At 35.9% G+C, this 20,524-nt stretch overlaps 1 protein-coding gene across 7 annotated transcripts in view; it reads left to right on the top strand.

Annotated features, from left to right (window-relative positions):
• TNRC6C (trinucleotide repeat containing adaptor 6C) overlaps positions 1-20,524 on the top strand; it is a 539,926-nt gene that overhangs the window by 447,733 nt on the left and 71,669 nt on the right. For all 7 annotated transcript variants that reach the window (XM_060764575.2, XM_060764576.2, XM_060764577.2 and 4 more), the window contains one exon: positions 3,113-3,134. In XM_060764575.2, the coding sequence (XP_060620558.2) occupies positions 3,113-3,134 (22 nt within the window). The remainder of the gene's footprint in view (positions 1-3,112; positions 3,135-20,524) is intronic.

Genomic DNA, 20,524 nt, shown 5'->3' with positions numbered 1-20,524 from the left:
TCATTTTCACTCTGGCTAACTGCATTTCCTAGGCCATCTGAATTCACAAACCCCTCAGAATCAACAGAAACCTGATCATTAAAGTCAAACATGGGAACCTCTGGGGGGTCCTGATCATGATCATTCTCTTTTGAAACCTGTGGCAAAGAGACAATCACAGGTTGAACCCCTACAATTACATGGTTAGTGAAGATGGGGCCTCTGAGGAATTATTTTTCTTGTGACTGTAAATAGCTCCAAAGACAGACACTGATACTTTGCAAAGGATATAAAACATTATGCATAAGTTTGAATTTGTTTGTATTTTCAAAAAGACATGTTATATGGTTTACAACGCTCTTTGCTTCAAAATGCTTTTACTGTCATCTGGTATAAGATGTTTGTAAATTGTAGTTAAAATTGCCATCTGAAATAACAACACATACAGGCAATACTTGTGCAATGCAAGAGAAGACTAAACACCTAGAATTGAGCAATACATATAATATTTATGAAAGTGTTTCTGAAATGTTGAAGTTGTCACATATTTTGCAAGGAGTTTGTCTTTCCATCATAGTGCTAATGTAATAGCGAAATAATCTGACAAATTTCGCCCTTTTATTCCATTCTTAACCTTTAGAGAGCCATTTTAATTTCTAGGTCTATAGTTCTGCAAAAATCTGATTTTGACTTTTCAGAAATACTAGTATTTCATAAAAAGGTAATAGCTGCTGTTTCAATGTTTATTTAAATTTTACACCTTAAGACTAAACTTTCAGTTGGCCATCTGGGAATTATTACAGGAGTCTGCCCCTAATGTTCCTTTTGTGCATATGGAAAGTACTACAAGTATAATGCTTGCATTATTCAGACAGCAGCCCTATAGCACTATCCAGCAAACTATTTTTCAAAAGCAGCTTATGACAATAATAATAATGTTTTCTTTGTGATCTGTGTTTATTTCCAGTGTACACAAGGTAATTGCCAAAAATGTCAGTAGAATACCAAAATAATTATTCAGGATGAAATCAGATAGTTAAGTCAGGGTTACGATGAAATTAGATCCTAGAAAGTCTCACTTAAATAGAATTGTCATTCCCTTTCCCATAAAGACAGACAGTGACTTGTTCAGGCCTTGGTGGTGGGGTTGTGGTGGGGTTATGTGTTTGTAAAATGTTCATTGTTTTGTGTTCTTTTTACACTGTAAGTTGTTAATGTACATAAATAAAAAAATATTAAAATAAATAATAAAAAAGACACACAGTGAGAGAGTCAGTATATTTTAGGTTGTTGTTTTAAATCCTAGAGGCCATAAATATAGCATTGGAATATGTTGTTCAAATAAAGTGTATGTGTAAGGATGAGCGTGGAGACAAAATTCAAAATCTATCCACAAAAGTCCCAGGACTTTAGTGTGCCTACGGTAGAGCCTTAGATCCGATCTGTCATAACATTTAACAAGTCACCCCTTGAATAAATACTGTTTTCCATATAAGATTTAACAGGATATTTAAACAGGTTATAAAATTAAGCATCATTCCAGTGTGTTTTAAAAAACAAAATAGTTGTTTATTGTATAATGATTTTTGCAAGTATATTTGCAAGTGGAAAAACATTGTATTGCCTATCTATCTCAATTAATATATTTCATTATTCAGTCAAATTAATTGGCAAGCTAAACTATTTTTATTGCTGTTTCTGTAATTATTATACAGCTCATGTGGTTTATGCCAAAACTACTCTATAAACATACTGAAGAGCCCTATTGCATAATATATCACCCTGTGTGGTATTCAGATTTCAGGATTTAATAGTGTATGTCCTATATATGTTTATAAGCATAGATATTCTACCACACATAAGATAATATTTTCAGCTTGTGTTCTGTATACCAATTTGTCCATCAGCAAGCTCCATTTTTATTTGATCTAACGATCTAAAGCCAAAAGATATATATGTGACTGCTGGGCACTCTGTTTGCATGAAAAACATTGAAGATCTAAAACCTAGTCATGATGACAAGATGTTACTTCTAACCTCTATATACTAGTTGCTTAGGTAGGGATGCTAATGTACTCATTTCGCTTATAGACTTGTATTTGGCAACTTCATGGACACAAAGCTAGATGAAATAAGTGTTTGGTCTGAGTAAATGTGATTCTCCTTATGTACAAATTCACATTTGTTTAAAAATATATTATATTGTACAAGCCACACAATTGAAGACATGTTAATGTAATAGAGCTTCTTAAGGTGTCATGTTAATACAAGCATGAGAAACATATCGTATTAAACTAGTTTCCATCAGCCCATCCATACGGTATCAGGGTCAAGTTTGGAAGACTGCTATATCATGGTTCAGCATTCTAAAATTGAACAGATAGACCTACACATCCCCCTCTCTCTTTTTGGTGTAACCATGACGTGACTATGATCACAAGATTAAAAGTATTTCCATTGTATTATACCAAACTAGCTGGATTTCTCATTATATTCACCTCTGACAGAACTCTGAAACAATTTAACTTTAAATCATGAGTTTTGTTAAATTAAGCAGAACATAATTTACACCAGGATTCTTAGTTTGAATATACATAAACGATACATTCGTGAACATACTGTGAAACAAGAAAACAAGTTTAATAGAGAATCCTTTACCTCAGAATTGCCCTGGAGTACCTAGAAAAATAGATTCATAAATATTTGGTTTCATGCAGCACTTAGTTTTCCCTCCCTCATATTTAATTACAAAGTTTTCTGTTCAGTAGACTAAAGATTTTACCAGTAAAATACAAATTGTATTGTTATCTTTGGCTTTCAAATAAGACTAGAATTAATTACAAACTCTCCAGAAATACTGCAAACAAGCCTTGGACCTTCATCCACCCTTCTTCCTCTGGCATGTGTTCCACTGTCAGTCACAGAATTTGGGTAACAGTTCCCTTCCATCTACCCCTACAACTAATGACTCAAGTGTTTCAACTTATTGAATGGCCTGGATTTGTATGATGGCTGCATTTAAAAGTATAGGATAGTAGTGGATAGGGATACTATTTTTTAAAAAATAACTGTCCTCGGGTTATTTTTTTAAAGTGCTGATTGCTAATGATTGCTTTGTATTTTTGTTTTTCAGGCTGCTGAACAAAAAACCAAAGGTAAATCAAGGTTGAATTTCTTATAAAATAGTGAGTTCTTCACTTGATTGCAAATTGCCATTTCATTTCAGAATGTGTGCTACTTATTTCTTACACAAGAAAATGGTTCGTGATGCCCATAGTTTTTCAGGGGTTATGTACACAGGTTAAAAAATACACCTCTTGACAGTTTTAACAAAGATAGCAAGTGGTTGTAACTCTCAGACACAAGCTTAGCACTCTTTGCCTCCTTCCCTGTCCTGTTTCTCGTTTGAGACGACATGGTTTTCAGTAATCTCTTCTGTGATTTGCACCAAGCCAAGGAATGAAGCTTATCCCAAACTGTGTGTTAAAGTGTGAAGGTAAGTTCAGGTTAGAATTCACCATTTGGAGCCATTTTAAACCGTGAAGGAGGAGAATGGGAAGGAGTAGCATGACCCTAAGTGGCTTATACTGATCACTCAACCATAATTTGTTGATTGGGTCCCTGACCTGTATTGAGTCTTACTCTTCTAAAATTAATTGATTTCTGTCACATGCAAAATTTAAGGATATCTTTTTGTTTAGTTAAGTGGATTTAATTGAATATTTCCCCTTTACTCTGAGACAGATCAATATTCTGTTTGAGAAAGTCACTTTCCGAAATCCCCTTACTGCCCGGGCAGTGGATCAATTGGGACCTTGTAGAGCAGTGATTCTCAACCTGTGGGTCCCCAGATGTTTTGGCCTTCAACTCCCAGAAACCCTAACAGCTGGTAAACTGGCTGGGATTTCAGGTAGTTGTTGGCCAAAACACCTGGGGACCCACAGATTGAGAACCACTGTTATAGAGCTATTACATATGCGGTTTTGCAAGTAGCCCCACCCACTCATCACACGTTAATGCTTTTTCCTTTCTGCTTATTGACTCCTAGAAAGTAACATGGGTAGCTGTTCTACTGCAACTAGCCTGGTGTGTCATCATGTCATACCTTCAGAAAATGAAAAGCATTGACACTGCTGTTTGGATGGCAGACAGTGTTATCCCGGTACCCATAGTGATGATAAACCTTTTACCTGGTTACTCAAAGGTGAAATAAACAGTTGATTTTAGTTGTGAACCTCTTCAATTTATGGTCAAAGCTTCATATGAATCTAGAAAAAAAAAGAGAAATACCAGTGTATCCTTGATATCTGCTTCCTTCTATCACTGTCTCTCATCCTCAGTTGAGTGGTCTTCCTAAAGATACTTCATTGATTTCTTCTATTCTGAGCAAAACCAAAACCAAAAACCCTAACATTTATGTTATTCCTTGAAAGAAAGTTGAACTACAAATTCCGTTAGGCATAGTTGGGTGTAAAATGACACCAGTGATTGCAAGCCTAGCTACATTTTCTCCTACAGTCTCAGGAAGTGTAGAGACTGGTTAAGCAGAAAAACAATTTTCCTGTATGTGGGCATATATGGCATGTTGCCATTTGAATATTATGCAATGGCTTCATGGGGCAAAATGTACTCATTTATGACATATAGTGTACATACTCTCCAAAATAAATGTCTGTTCTGTCTTGTAAGAGAAGGTGCTTTGTAAAAGTGTTTCTCCTTCTGATGTCACTGTTTAGAAGAGAACAGAAAGCTACTTAAGAAAAATATATGTTTTTACACAAATACAAGAACTGAAGAATGGTTTGTCTAATTGATTCTGTCTCCATTAGTAGCCAGTGAGATGGTATCAGAAAGTTTGCAAAGTAAGCTGATGTTTATCCCCAATATTTAGTAACTGAAAGTGAATCCATTATTTAGTTACTATAGCTATAGATTAATTGGTTCAATATTTGTCTTAAGTCTAATGCAGTTGTACTTCTTCTTGATTGTTTTCTGCAATATCATTTCTACCACTACATTATCGTAGGCCTAATCTTATTGGAGTTATGGACTCATCGTATGACTCAGTTAGGTTCTTCTTTTAGAACGTAGCAGATCACTTGCATTTACATTTGGATATGAAAGCACCTTCTGATCCAACTTTTTATTGGATTTTTTTCTCAGTAGCCTTGCTTACCAGACAACACTAGCATCTTCTCCAAGTAAATTTGTTTAATTGTCTCATGAGTGTCTGCACTGTGTCTACAAGTTACTGATGTGTCTGAAGTGCTACTTCTGTATTTATACAGCTCACCCCCGTCCTCCTCTGATGTGTCATTTTTTCAGTGGGATACTCTTACTGAGTTCACAAAGCAACTAAATAGGGCATAATTCACCATATAACTAAGAGAAGGATCACTTTGAGAGACGGAGCAGGAACGGTTGTTTATAAAACATTCCTAGATGGAGCTTTGGATCTACACATAGCATGATGGAACAGTTATAGATAAGGTATCTGGCTGTGGCTTTTATTTCTCACCAGAGGCTGCATTCTGCAAAATTGAAGGACCATAATCCAATGGAAAAATGTCTCACTGATATTTTGGGAAAGCAATCAAACTAATACTATTAAGTTCTACTTTTGCTGAACTCATCGGAATCCCATTTAACTCACTGTCATTTGTTTTTCTCCCTGGGCTTTGCAGACAACTTTGAAAATGTTTGACAGTTTCTTTTTTGTCTCTATACTTTATTGCCATTTAAGTCATTTGTGTGTATATTAGTGTACATCATACTTTACATGAGTGATTTGAAGATAAATCTGTTTCCCAAGCAACCAGAAATCTAAAATTCCATTATGATTTGTCTAAAGCTATGGTATGAAATTGTAATTTAGAGCAGTGGTTTTCAGCCTTCAGCCTTCCAAACATTTTCATCTTCATCTCAGGCACCTCAATCAATATGGCAAATAGAGAATGTGAGAGCTGAAGTCCAAAACAGTTGGAGGACCAGAGGTTGAGGATTATTGGTTGGGAATGTAAGCTCCTCTGTCCAATGGTCTGTCTTCTTTCTGCTCTGTAAAATCTCCAGTGCACATTGGTTGCTCAAGTGAAATATGGCCTCCCCAGTACAACCAGTCAATGACACCGTATAGCACTAGAGCAGGCATCCTCAAACTGCAACCCTCCAGCTGCTTGGGCCTCCAACTCCCAGAAGCCCTTGGCCAGCTTGTTCAGTGGTCAGGAATTCTGGAACTTGGAGGCCCAAACATCTGGAGAGCCTTAGTTTGAGGATGCCTGCACTAGAGGCCTCAGACATGCAGGCCCTACTTTATGTCTTACTAGATAGTGAGATCCATTAATATAGTTCCTGAAAACAGGGATTGACTTGTGTGTCAAGACTGAGATGGGTTGTTTAATAAATGTCTTTGCTGGCTTATAGAAAAACAGCAGGTTCTCCTATAAGCCTTTTGAAGACTATCTTTGGAATAATATTCCACAACCTGAGATCAGCACTGAAATGTGGGTGAGAAGACCAAGGGAAGCGATAAAGAGTTAAACCTTGGAGAAATATATTTCTGCAGATTGCCTGAATGCATGTGAATAGAGGTCCACAGGTCAACTATTAGCATAAAAGACAAAAAATTCCCTGAATTATATTGGTGTTACCATTTAATAAAACACAATTGCTGGTCTCCTACAAATAATGTGTATGCAAGTTGTCTGTCGGCTTATGGGAACCCATGAATTTCATAGGGTTTTCTTCTATAAGAAATACACAGTTGAGATTTTGCCATTTCCTTCCTTTAAAATATAGCCTACAGCATCTGATACTCATTGGCAATCTCCCATCCAAGTGCTAACTGGAGCTGACCCTGCAAATTACTCGGACAGATAGATTCCAGTCTGACTCCTGTACATTTATATAGTTCTCTTCCTCAAATTAGTTTCCCCTCTTCCTTGCTGCTTCATGGAAAGTGGCAATTTGTATACTTTTCAGCGTTTCTTTTAAGTTTTGCACAGTGTTTAAAATTAAAAGAAATCAATGTTTTGAAAACATGGTTGTAGGTTCCCTCCCCCACTATGAAAGCTTAAAAGCTTTAGTTGAAATTCCCTCGTGGTATAAAAGAAATAGTGGATTTAACAAGCCAGCTCTTGCATATCCTTCCGTGATCCTGGTGGAAACTACATCTTTGACTTTTCCTACCTGTTCTCCATTTTGTTTGATGAATTGAATTGAATTGAAAACACTGTGCCTCCTTTCTACATTTTTTCTAAGGAAGAGTAGCATGGAGTTCCTGTGATTTGCAGAGAGGGTTTGCTAGTTTTGTGTCAGACCGAAAGGTCATTCATGAAAATCAGCCTGTCAGAATAGCACTGTGCTGGCTAGAATATAAATGTAGACCAACTACTTAACAGTAGTTGTGATCATGCTTCCTGCTGCTTTATGGTTATTTATCTGCCCACAGTGTATACTTTGCTGTGCAATAAAATACTTTTTCTGCCTTATGAGCTTTACTTTTATTGAGCCATACAAGCTGTTGTGTACCCAAATAATTGAAATTTTAGAAATCCCTAAGATTTTCGAGAATGTGTTTTATTTAAGAATGACATTCTTAACTTAACCAGGGCGAGGGTGAGGTGTGTCATTCTACTATGAGGATTATTATCTACATACCAGGAGCTATTCCTAATAACAACATCCCTTTAGTTGAAGCAAAACAGTTGCCATATATATTGCAGTTTTATCATACATCAAACATATATTAACTGTATTCCTAAGGACCATGAGACCATGGATTTGCTTGTACTAAAGAGAAATGTGCTGTATTCATATACAGGCAGTCCCCAAATGACGAACAAGATAGATTCTATAAGTTTGTTGAATTTTTATTAAAGTTGGAATAGGTGCATTTTTAAATGTAACTCCAGCCAAATTTATATATAAAGCAGAGTCTCACTTATCCAACAAACGGGCCGGCAGAACGTTGAATAAGAGAAAATGTTGGATAATAAGGAGGGATTAAGGAAAAGCCTATTAAATGTCAAATTATGTTATGATTTTACAAATTAAGCACCAAAACATCATGTTTTACAACAAATTGACAGAAAAAGCAGTTCAATACATAGTAATGCCATGTAGTAATTACTGTATTTACAAATTTAGCACCAAAACATCTCAATGTATTGAAACAGCTGTGGATCTGGGCAGGAGGCAGACTGCATTGGATAATACAGAACGTTGGATGAGCAAAAGTTGGATAAGCTAGACTCTACAGTATATAAGCTTTGGGTTTCATAAGGAAGGGTTAACACTCCTGTGGAGTTTGTTTTGCTGTCTGTGCCCCTGTTCAGAAGATTTCACGTCATTCTCTGTTCCTGTGATAATTGGATGTTGAAAAATGTGATTTGTTGTGAAAATAGGAATTGGTGAGAAAGATTGAGTTGAGACACCTTTTCCCTATGATAACTCTTCCAGGAGTGAATTTCCCTTCCAAGGGGAAGATTTCTCTCACTTCCTGTTGTATCACACCCTTCTTAACTATGAGTCGTTTGTAACTCGGGGACTGCCTGTACTAGCTTAGATACTCAGTGATGCCCAGTTTAGGTATTTCGTAAGGATCAACATTCGAAAAATATTCGGTTTCGGATTTTGAATTTCTGTGTTCATGCAATTCACAGGCTTTTTTCTGTATGAGGATAAACTACAACTCCCATGCTCCTGTGCCCATCCCCCACAAACCCCGCCAGTATTTAAAGTTAGTCATGATATGTACGTATGCCAGGTTTGGTCCAGATCCATCTTCAGTGGGAGTCACAGAGCTCTCTGAAAGTGGGACCCATCTTTAAAAATACATACAACATAGATAGAAACATAAATACAAACATATTTTCACTTTTGTTAGATATCGTACAATAAAAGATAGATGGACATGTTCTCACAACAGGATGAACGGATCTCTTGCCACTTCATCACACTAGAGAAAAAATCCACTTAAATTCCGGTTTCTGCCTTCTGCAGAATTCTGGAGTTGTCGTTTAGTGAGGCTGTTGGACCTATATAGAAGGCATCAGACAGAAGGACGTGGTTTTTCAGCTATTCGGACTTGGAAAATTGTGTCATTTGCAGAAGAACACAGACAGATTTGAGCCTAAAGAGTCAAACAATACCAGAATAATCCAGTGAAGACATAATGTTCTCATTGGACACAAAGTGTTATCTTTATTACCATTTTAGGAATATAAACATAAGGAATAAGCAACAGTTTGATGAAATGAACATCTCTTGGAGGAACATCAGGAGCCCTCTCTAGTTGTTACTCTTCCTTCTTTCTCCAATATACAAGCATAGGAGCATTTAACCTTGACTTGTCTCCCTCCATCATTACTTGTCTCATATGGAAAATTTATTTCTGAAATGGGGAGGTTTCTCTTCTATACAGAGCCCTGGTTTTCCTTACGTGGAGAGTGTGATGTGAAATTCAGTGTGAATAGGAATCCCCTTTATTTTTAGGGAAGTGACAGCTAAGTGGAGCATAACTCCTCTTTTTATGTATTGAAAAACCAAAGAGAGCACCAGTTCAGATCAGTATCAGTATAGGAGTAATGTGTGTTCCCTTTGCTGCTTTTTTCTTTTTTTGTAGTCAGAATGCCATGCTGTTCCCTGCCAGGGGTTTCTTTATTTGCTTGTTTTTGTGTATTTTTTATTTGCTTTGCTCTTCTTTATCATTACCCGATCTTGTATCATTTTTAGATGGGGCAGCCACAGCTGTACCAGTACTCATGTGTTTCTTAATACTTCCTAACATCTGTCTGGCTTTTAAATAGCTGCAATGAATTGAGCAGATGATGTATGAGCATTGTTTCCACCAAATCCAACATGTTTCTGAGGAGTGGTAGCACAAAAACCAGAGCTTGATAAATAGGATTAGAAATTCTCTATGTGTACTATGTATGTACTTCCTTTTTAAACAATTGTTCTTCTGACAGTCTAATATTTTTCTATAATTCTTTTTGTATTTTGCCCTGGATTGATCTCTAGTAGTGCCCCTAGTAGTATAGAATAATTCCTTAATAGTTTTAAGAATATCAAGTCTGTGCCTATGTTTCCCTAAAATAACAGCATGAAGGCTTTCAATAAAACTGACATGTTACTTGTCTTCATTTGCTGTAAGCAACCCTGTAAAAATGGAGACGATTCAACTTTGTTCCGTTGCTGCTAAGTGTAAAGCACACATGTGTCTAAAAATCAACTGTACAGAATTTTGAATGAATGAAGTAATAGCATAATATTATTAGTGGTTTTAATAAAACATTTAATTTATTTTACCATTGATGTAATAGAATCTGATTTACTGGGAGTGGCATTTAATTAATTTAATTCAATTTAGAGAGTTAACTCTATTACATATTAGTACAGAAAATTACCTCTGAACAGTCATTTCTCATTGGTGACATGCAATAAGTTAATTTAGCTCTTGAGTTCGTTTGGGTGCATTGTGAGTTGTGCACAGAGTTGCCATGGTGATGGGTGCTCAAGCAAGAGCTGTCAACTAAAACAACAAATAGAATAAGCTCTGCACACTGGCACCGTTGTTAGTCTGTAAACACAGACATTGGGATTCTGTTTGCTTTATTCCTGATTGTGGTCTCTTTGGTGTTTTTAGGGAAAACTGCTTGTTTATATGTTTATAATTACTGAAATTGCCCTGGAATATTTAGCAAATATACCTGTTAAGGCTTGTTGGTTCATGTAAAAGAATGGATATATGTGCAAGGAAGCAGTTGCTTTCAGCCTTGTGATGATGACAGCAAACTGAAAAGTGTATTGCTGTTTTCGATCAAGCCATTATTAGAACTCAATCTCTTTCTGATACGCGTGTTTGAGAGCGAGAAAGAAATTGTGTGTATGTGTCTATATGTGCAAAAGATGAGTGTTTTTCTAGCTACAGCAGATGACAAATCTGAAAACTGCTGGATCTGCATTCCTTGCGTTCCTGAATAATTTAAATGCTCCTTCCCATAGATGTCATTAATGTATGATGGCCCTGCAGACATAAAATTCTGTTCAGCTTCAGCTGAATTAATGAAGAGTCCTCCTGATACTGTATCATTCCACGTTTTCACTTTTAGTTGGTTGAACATCTGCTTTGAAAAATGTATTCACTAGCAGAAAGTGCTGGCAGTAGTAATTCCCCTAACCTCTTTATGGGCCTAGCCTGTATTCTGACAGGTAAGTACCAAGGGCATTAAGAGAACTGACAGTATGAGAGAGTTGTATCAATATAGAGATGTCCCTTGCAAAACAGAGAAATTTACTCAAGACTGGCAACCTATTATATATTTAAGAAATTATTGGAATAAGAGATTATTTATGCCACTTGAAAAATAGTAAATGTTAGTACAAGTAGATATAAGCTTATGTTACTTAGTCTGAGAGAAAAATAGTAAGATAAGAAATATATTATTAGAGGAAGTAGATTCAGAGGGCAAACACTTCCATCATCCGGTTGGTTGGACGCCAAGCCCAGCCCAGCCCTGTTTTTCCACTTTTTTGTTCATTGTTTTCTGCTAGTATTATTTAGTAGCTAATGTAATATTTAATAATATTTAATAATATATTTATTTGACTAGTTGTATGACCATTTCAAAATACAATACAAATAAAAGACAAGGCAAAAAAAGAGGAGAGGACAGCAGCTGACCTTCTATTTACAGTCAGAATCTTATTTTATAATGTTATTGGGTGTGTTTGTTTAATAATAAATATAAAAAAGACATGGCACTAAGCATTTTTATCAATGTAAAAGTTGTCATAAGGCATACACTGTATTCAAAGTTGTCATTTTTTTTTGTAGAAAAAAAGATAATCTGAAAAAAGAGAGAATCTCCTAAGGAATTGACAATGGCATATCCATAACTGGATTGTAATGGTCAGAGTAGTAGATTGCAAGAGTACCCTTAAATGAGATACTGCACTGAGCCAAAACTGTCTTAAGCAGAGATACCTCAACACTATGGAATCCCAGGTTTGATAAAGGCACCAGCACTCTTTCACAAAGAAGGCTAAAGATCTTGTTAAACTAGAACTCCCACGATTCCATAATATTGAGCCATTAATTCTACAGTGTAAATGTACCTTTAGTATGTCAGGTTCAAAGGAATCTGTAGGGGTGTGTGGGTGTTTAAGTAAATTCCCTTTTAATTTGAAATAAAAACATTTAAAAACTCAAACATGCACTTCCAAGAACAACCAATGTAGAGGAATGCTTAAAATGCAGTAAAAGAAACTATGAAATGCAACAATAATTACCTGTTTTGACAGATACTTTTATGACTTTTGAACTTTTAAAACTCTCTCCATGATCAATACTACCATGAGATGTGTTCCTGAGTGTAAGAGTTTCAAGCAGAGCTACAGAACAAAGGCTTAGCAGCTGTACTGACCATTGCATGGCCGAGTTGATTTTGAGGTGGCAAATTGATCTTACAGTGGAACTTGTTTATGAACTGACTGTCATAGAATCATAGAATCATAGAGATGAAAGAGACCTCATGGGAAATCCAGTCTAACCCCCTGCCAAGAAGCAGGAATATTGCATTCAAAGCACCCCTGACAGATGGCCATCCAGCCTCTGTTTAAAAGCTTCCAAAGAAGGAGCCTCCACCACACTCCGGGGCAGAGAGTTCCAGTGCTGAATGGCTCTCACAGTCAGGAAGTTCTTCGTAATGTGTGCTTTGTGCTTTGCTTTTGACATGTGTGCTTTGCTTTTGACTGGTGGATTTTCTGTACCTGGATCATGTTGGAATTGATTGCTCCATTGACTTACAACAAGATGCTCTGCAAGAATACCAAAGATGGCTTAATTGTTTCATTTCCTTTGTAAAGACAGAGGTCCTTGGCTTTTTACATTTCATGGAATAAAAGGCACAAAATTTCAGAGTCCTGTTCACTGACATTCATAGTTATCCTGTTAATGACCTATAGAAAATACGGACTAGAAAGAATAAAATAAAATCTAATGATGTATAGATGTCATTTAAAACTTGCTTGTAGGCAGAATGTAGGATGTACAAGGCATTGTCTTGTTTGGGCTTTTTGGATGAAATCCATCCAAGCTCACCACTCATGTAGTGAAGGGACTTGGGAAATGCACAGTTAACTAATTGTATTAATTTTCACAGGTAGATTTGTAGGCTGTAAATAAAAACATATTTTTCTTAAAATTAATAGTGTCTCCTTTGTGGAAAATTTCATTCACTTTCTTTGAAAAAAAAAAACCCAATCTCAAACAAGTTCTCAAGGCTTTGTGAAAACAGTTGTCTAAGCTTTTTCATCTGCACCATTTTTGCTCAACATAATGACGTGTTTTATTGCATCCCAACTTCATTTTCAGTCTACTCCAGTTTGGAATAATACAATTATATAGTCAAGCATATTACAGAAAAGTTCTCTTCTATGTTGCATCAAAAGCAGAAAAATGTGGATGAACATAAGAAATATATCTAGAGAGGCCTGTAGTGCAACCACATTAATTAAAATTTTTGATTTATATAGAGATGGTGTGATTAGTCACTGTAATCAGTGTTGCTACCCCTTTATCCTTTGCTCAGTTCAAGAAGTAACCATAGTAAAAATTAGCTTACTGATCACAGTTCCCGTAGTTTTGAGCCTTCTAGGCCAGGTGTCTTCAATCTTCAGCCCTCCAGCTGTTTGGGCCTACCAATTGCAAGAAGCCCTAGCCAGATTGTTCAATGGTCAGGAATTCTGTGAGTTGAAGGTCAAAACATCTGGAGCACCACAGTTTAAAAATTCCTGTTCTAGATCGTATTTCTGTTGCTCTCCGTTGCTTTTGGCCAAAAATTCTTCTGGGATAGTTAAGTGGCAGCAGTGATTAGGACCAGATCTTAAACAGTTTAGTTATAGACATTAGGGCTGTGTGATCAATGAAAAAAATGTTTCAATACTCATTACTAAATTGGGGAAGGGGGTGGTGAATTGTTTTTGAAGGTGTTTCCAAAATTCTGGCCCTAAAATTTTGTGTAACTATAACGAAGTAATGAATTTTTTGTTCCTTTTTTCATTAAGTAATTGAGCAAGTGGGGAAACTTCAGTGACTCATTTCTGCCTCATTTTTAGAGCTATCGTGACTTGCTATAATTGTACCACACATTTTCCACTGTTAGCCCAGTAAGATTCAAAACATTACAGTAATCCACTAATTTGGGGGGAATTGTTGATTTTTTTAAACAAACAGTATATTTTGTAAAAAAAAAATGAATACAGATTTATACTATTGTTTACTTATTTTAGTCCTCTTTGCAGATTCAATAATTTTGTTTATTATTAGACTGATTAAATAGCTGGCTGCTGCAACCCTCATTGGGGCTTTATGTTGCTGAGTACTACATTCTGGGAAATGTAGTTTAGTACAGGGCCTTTTGAATTCTCTGCCACAGTGGTCATTGCCTTTCCAAACTCCATCTCCCAGAATGCTGTGTTCCCAGTCTCCTACCCAGCTCAGGTAGTCCTGCCCTTTCTTATGGCAACTAAATTCTTAATTTAAACGCTAGCAATGGCCTCTTTGGTTTTGCCAAAGTCGCTTAATGCTTGTACTTAAAATTAAACTGACTATGCGAGACTTCCAAGTGTTACAGAGAATCTTCACGAAATTATTGGTGAGTGTTTTGATCCTTAATTTTTTTTACCCCCGTTTCCTCCATGTTTTTTAATAGCGATTTGTTTGCAATAGTTAGTAAATCTAACAAGTTACTAACAATTTACAAGGACTAACTATAATTTTGCACAGCCCTAGTAGACATGCTAGAATCTTTTCTTTCTGATGCTGATTCTGTGGAATGCCATCCCATTGGACATCTGTTAGGTGTCCTCTTATTTAGGTGCTCATCTCATTTAGGCACCAAATGAAAATTTAGATGTTCATCAAAGCCTTGGCCCTTATTCATTCATCCCAAGCTCATTATCATGTTTACCATGTTTTAGCTTATTTAATTTATTGTTATTGTTTTAAAATGTTTAACTTTTAAAGTTACTTCTAAACCATCCGGAGATGTTTCTGATACAGCGTGGGTATAAATGGGTTTTAAAAATATGAATAATAGAAGAATGAAGTTTTTTGTCATTTTTAAGCTCTTAATACTGTGATACATTTTGTACTGTGGTTCTATCCAGAAGAGGTATAGTGCAGGGGACCAGGCATTAGAAACATATCTTTCTGCTGCTTCTCTGGAATTGTTTTTATTTATTTATTTCATGTATCTTTCCAGGTACTTATTTTATTTGAAATTAAAAGATAGAGTAGGCCCTTAGATCACCTCATAAGAGTGACCCTGGCCACAAATATTCTTGGCATTCTCCATAGTTGTTGAATTCTCTGTTTTTTATTGGAAAGAAAAAAGGCTGACAGCAATAGGAAGGACTTTGGCAAAGTCTTAGAATCAACAAGTTGGATTTTTTTTGTCTTGAGAAAATAGATAAAATCCAATAGTATTATGATCAGATCTTTCAAAATCTCCCGTAGCCCCAATCTTTTTGGGAAGCCAGAATACAGACATCTCAGTTCTTTGTTTTGAAGTAGGATTTGTCCCTGTATATCAGCATTCTGAAAGTTGTGTCAAGGGTAGGCACTCATTTCTTTAGGGACAGTTATTGATGAGGCAATAGGAAATGTACTATCAGGAAAGCTAAACTAGTTAACAAGGGAAGGAATGGGTAAGTTCTGTTTCCAGATAGCATCTCTGAATCCATATGTTCTACTAAGATTCAGTATCGATAGTGAGATAGCAGTATCTCCAGGGATCCTACAGAGATGCAGAAATAATGGATTTTTAAAAGCTCAGAGACTGCTAACACAGAAAAGTGTATGTAAAAGCAGAATATTTGAGGTTTTCAAAATAAAAGTACAACACGTTAAATGCTATTCTTGATCTACTTGTATTTATGTGCTTTAAGAGGAAGATTCAACAAAAAATGTACAATTTATATAGAAAGATAGAAAATGCTCAGTCTGAAAAATGTGATTTGTGACTCACTCATAGTAGAACCTTTAAGTTACTGTGGCTTCCTCATACAATGTTGGTGTCACACTGATTGTTTTAAATTCTTTCTAGATGACATATTTTCAAGCAGTTTCTTTTGCACCAAAATCAGAAATTAATTTGTCTGACTCAAAAGCTGCTGAATAGATGGCAAATACATTTCACTGTTTTATAATAGCTATTTATGATGGGTAGTTATCTACAGACTTCATTTGATGATCATATGTCTTGGTGTGCACTTCTAGAATAAATTATGTTTCACACCTTGAGGCCCATTAAAAGGTATTCAGATGAGAGTAGGCTAAACTGATGTGTTGTCTCTCTGATTTAAGATTCATAGAGTAGGGTGTATGAAATTAGACTTAATCCATAGATACAGAAAAGAAGGCATTACATTTGTTATTGCACCTACAACTAGGATGTGTCTCTGGGATCAGATATATATCCTGCTGTGTTCCTTTATACTTTATTGTATGTGGAGAGAAAATTTGATTCTGTGTTTTTGTGGTTGGAGATCATACCCCTATTTAAATGGGCCCAGCTACATGTTTCTGTTCCATGTTAGGAAATTTCTTATAGAGGGATGCAAACTTCCAAAGAGATCAGATTTTCTAAATAAGGTAGAAATTGCTCTTGCTGTGGGTTTTTTTCAGAGGGCAATCACTGGGTTGAGGCAAACGTCAAATTTTTGTGTGTGTAATTTCTTTGCATCATGGCAAAACTTCACTTCCAGTGCTCTGCTACCAGTATAGCTGTTTCTCCCCTTTTATAGATGTATACTATTTTGATAGTCTAATTTTTACTGACTCGGGTGGGCCGTGCTCATGGAAAATTGCATAATAGTGCAAATCCAATAGGAAATCAAAATTGAAATAAAATGCAAACGTTGTTTTAACAATAATAATCTAAATGGAAAGTCTGTCTCTAGTCCTCCCTGAAGTTGTCATCCATTTTTAGAAACGTTACAATAGCAACAAAATCTAGTTGGTTGGCTTCTACACAAAAGTTAGAATCATATTGAAATCAAGGCATCCTGCGTGGGCGCTCAAACTATTTGCTGCTTACTATTTTCTCAGTAAAATGCTATTGTGTTGTCATATGTTCATCGTGAAAACAGTAGCACTGCATTTATTTAGAAATGTCAGTTATTGAGTTAAGCTTGGGTGTGTAGTGCCCTTTGGAGGCACCATTTAAAAGGAAGGGACTTGTGATGGTTTGCATGTGAAATCTTTAAAGTAGCAAGGTTGAATATATTTTAACACTCTGATTTTATTTGTAAAAGCATCACTTACAGTTCAAATTGTGCGAATCCAGTTTTTGTATAAGAAATAAAAATAAGATTTCTTACACAACCTTTGTGATTCGTTTTTACCAGCAGATGTCAGTGTTGTCAAATCTGAGAATTCAGCAAACAAAGGAGGTAATTTCCTGAAGACAAATTCGCTGTTAGAAATTGGAATGGGGGAAAAATAGACATTTTCACTATGAAAATCTTTTATCACCCATAAAAAACATAACTTATGAAAAAAGCAGAACATTTTACCCTTTCTACTTTAGTTCGAGAGTTTCAGCTGAACTGGGTAAGTTCTTGTCTTTGTATCTGACGGGGTGTATTGTGGGTAGAAAGAGAACCACAGTGTGAATATGATCATCATCTTAGTTTAATTGAAAGGTGTTTCCTGTTTCCGTTTCCTGTTTCAAGAAGAACCTTTCATAACCTCTTTACCCATCATATACACACAGTTTTGGACTCGGAGGAAGTGACTTGGTTAAGATTGAGTAGGGGAGGGGGAAATGAGATGAGAGAGGGAAAATGCCCATTTGATTGGCTGGATGAATAGCTCTGATTTATGGGATCCATCTGTTTCCTGTAATGAATTCATAAACCCATCAAACAATGACCCAAACCAATTATGGGGGGCGGAGGGGGGGGGGGAGAGAATACATTGGCATGCTATGTTTAATGCAGTGAGGCACTTGCATTGTATAATCAAAAATTCTTCTCACACACAGCACTTTGTAATGGAGCTGCTGTGTTTAATGGAAGCTGTAAATAAATCCTGTCACAGCAGCAGCCAAGAATGCATTGCTCAATTTAACTGTTCCTTTTCCAAAATGTTGCTTTGTGTTGAACCCTTCTAAATGAACAAAGACATGTATACCTTTGTTAAAATTTAGGATTGGAAGGAAGGAAGGAAGTATACCACAATGTTTCATGTGAATTATGAGGGTGGAGTTCCAAAACTGCCAGCAATCAACATTGAAGAGTTTAAGTCGCTTCTGTCATTACTAAATGCAGTCTTTTCTTCCGTTACAGAAATATACTTAAAAGCCTTTGTAGTAATTGAAATCTGGGTGACTGATCCCATTCATTGCATTATTAAAATCCTTATACAATTTCTTAATGCTTTTGTGTAGAGTTGGGATTCCTCTGAGATTGCAATCATTAAAAAGCATATGTAAGTAATTATTGGATTTGTTTCTCTAAAATTGGATTAGGAAGTTAGATACAATTAAGTATGGAGTGATTATTAGCAGCAAGCAATTTATTTAGAATTTGGGTTGCTTTGACATTGTGTTAGAAATAGGCATTTATCACACATAGCCAAGGCAATATAATTTCTTCCCTTTGCAAATCCATATTTGTTCTCTCCTTGTAACACAATCAGTTCCTCTCTTATTTACTTCAAAATAGAAATAGTCTGCAGCTCCTGAAGCTTGTTTGGAAATGAAAATAGCACATTAACTTCTTTGCTTTAAAAATAAAGAATACCATGCCAGTAGTGAATTGATGCCTCTTCTCAATGGCATCATGATGACACTAGACTGGATTTCATTTTCTGTATCTCAAGCAGCTGCTTAAAATGACAACAGCCCTGGCAATATATTACCATCAGGTGAAAGGGTAGACAGGCAGCCTCTTTTGAAACTGGCAAGGTCTTTTTGTAGATTGGCAGATTGGCCCTGGGGGCTGATTAAATGTGCAGTGCACAGCATTTTAGTGTTTCGGACAACCTCTGCTGACCACAGCTACTGCCATGTTGAATGCTTTATTCTGTACAGTTGGTTGCATGCAAGTGTGTGTTTTTGCATTTGAAAGAAAGCCATCATTTCCAGAATGTAGCATTTAGATCAAGAAAGGTGCTCTCAAACAATTGACAGTTTATAAGTCTGTTGTTGGATCTGCTAGGGTAAAGAAAGCATTAGTAACGCTAATGCATTCACTCAAAGCAGCAGGCATTTTCCCACAATGCTGTAGCAAATCTCCACAGCTACTTAGCTGGCAGTGAAAGCTCTTATGAAATTGCATGTAAAGGATTTTATTTTAGTGTGCTCTACAACTTGATGCTTTGTTACTTTGAAATACCTAATACAAATCATTGTAATGCTTGGTATCCAAAGCAGCAGGGTGATTTGGAATCAAGTCATTTGTGATCTATAAAGTTTTAATTTATCTTGGGGGTAAGTAAATGCTGCTTTCCTAAATTCCATAATCGGGGGATTTTATTTTTGGCAGGGAGACCTTGAAAGGAGGTTGAAAGGAGATTGTGCTTTTGTGTGATGAGAAAACATGCTTTCAATGGGTCTTTGAAAAATATTATATAGGTGTACACATTCACCTTCAAATTACCTATTGACTTATGAGACTCCATACATATTTTGAGGAGATTAATTAATGTTATAGTTACCCCCATCTTAAATAGTATCTGCTGACATTAGTTTTAAATTTTTATGACTTTACATATTGTATAACTATAATAATTGTAGCTTAGTAAGCCACATTTTTGTCCTAAATGTAAGTGTAGATTTACTTATGACATTGTTAAATGAAGTATTATACAAACACACACACACACACATATTTCCTTTTTTGACAAATATAACTCTGTATAATAGTACACCAGAGACAAAATAGCAGAAAACAAAAGCAATTGGTTATCATCATTATTTTAGAAGTCCCAGGTTTAAAAGATATTTTGACCTTGAATTCAACTATATGTCAACTGTCATAGCTTGTGGCTCTTATTGCTAGAGTAAAAAGGATATAATTGTTCTTTTGTCAAAGCAAACAGTCTGTTATCTTTCAGTACTGACAAAAAAGAAAATATTTTCTTTTGTGTATACTGAGATACAAAAGTGGGAATCTGATGTGTTGAAGTGCCTGTATAACATCAAGTCCTTTGGGAGAGCTAATAAAAAAGGCTCTTAACTTGAAGTGCCAGAAGCATTGATGTTAACATTAAGAGTTGTGTCACTGAAATATAATTTCTAGATCACGCACAGAAATAAACAAAAACTGAATCGTATTTTTCTCTTATGATTTGTTCAAGTCCTTTGAAATTGTTTGAGATTTGACAGTATTAGAAGCGTTATTAAAAAGATAGTTGTGTTTACAGCTTAACTTTCCCCTTGAAGGGGATTCAGACAGAAGATGAATTTTAAAGTGGACATGAAACATGAGCAAATCAGATGTGATTCCAGGAAACGTTTGTTATCTTACCAAAACT

This window comes from Anolis sagrei, chromosome 2, assembly GCF_037176765.1.
Source record: "Anolis sagrei isolate rAnoSag1 chromosome 2, rAnoSag1.mat, whole genome shotgun sequence".
NCBI classification, from domain to species: Eukaryota; Metazoa; Chordata; class Lepidosauria; order Squamata; family Dactyloidae; genus Anolis; species Anolis sagrei.
This window is presented reverse-complemented; position numbering and strand designations above follow the sequence as displayed.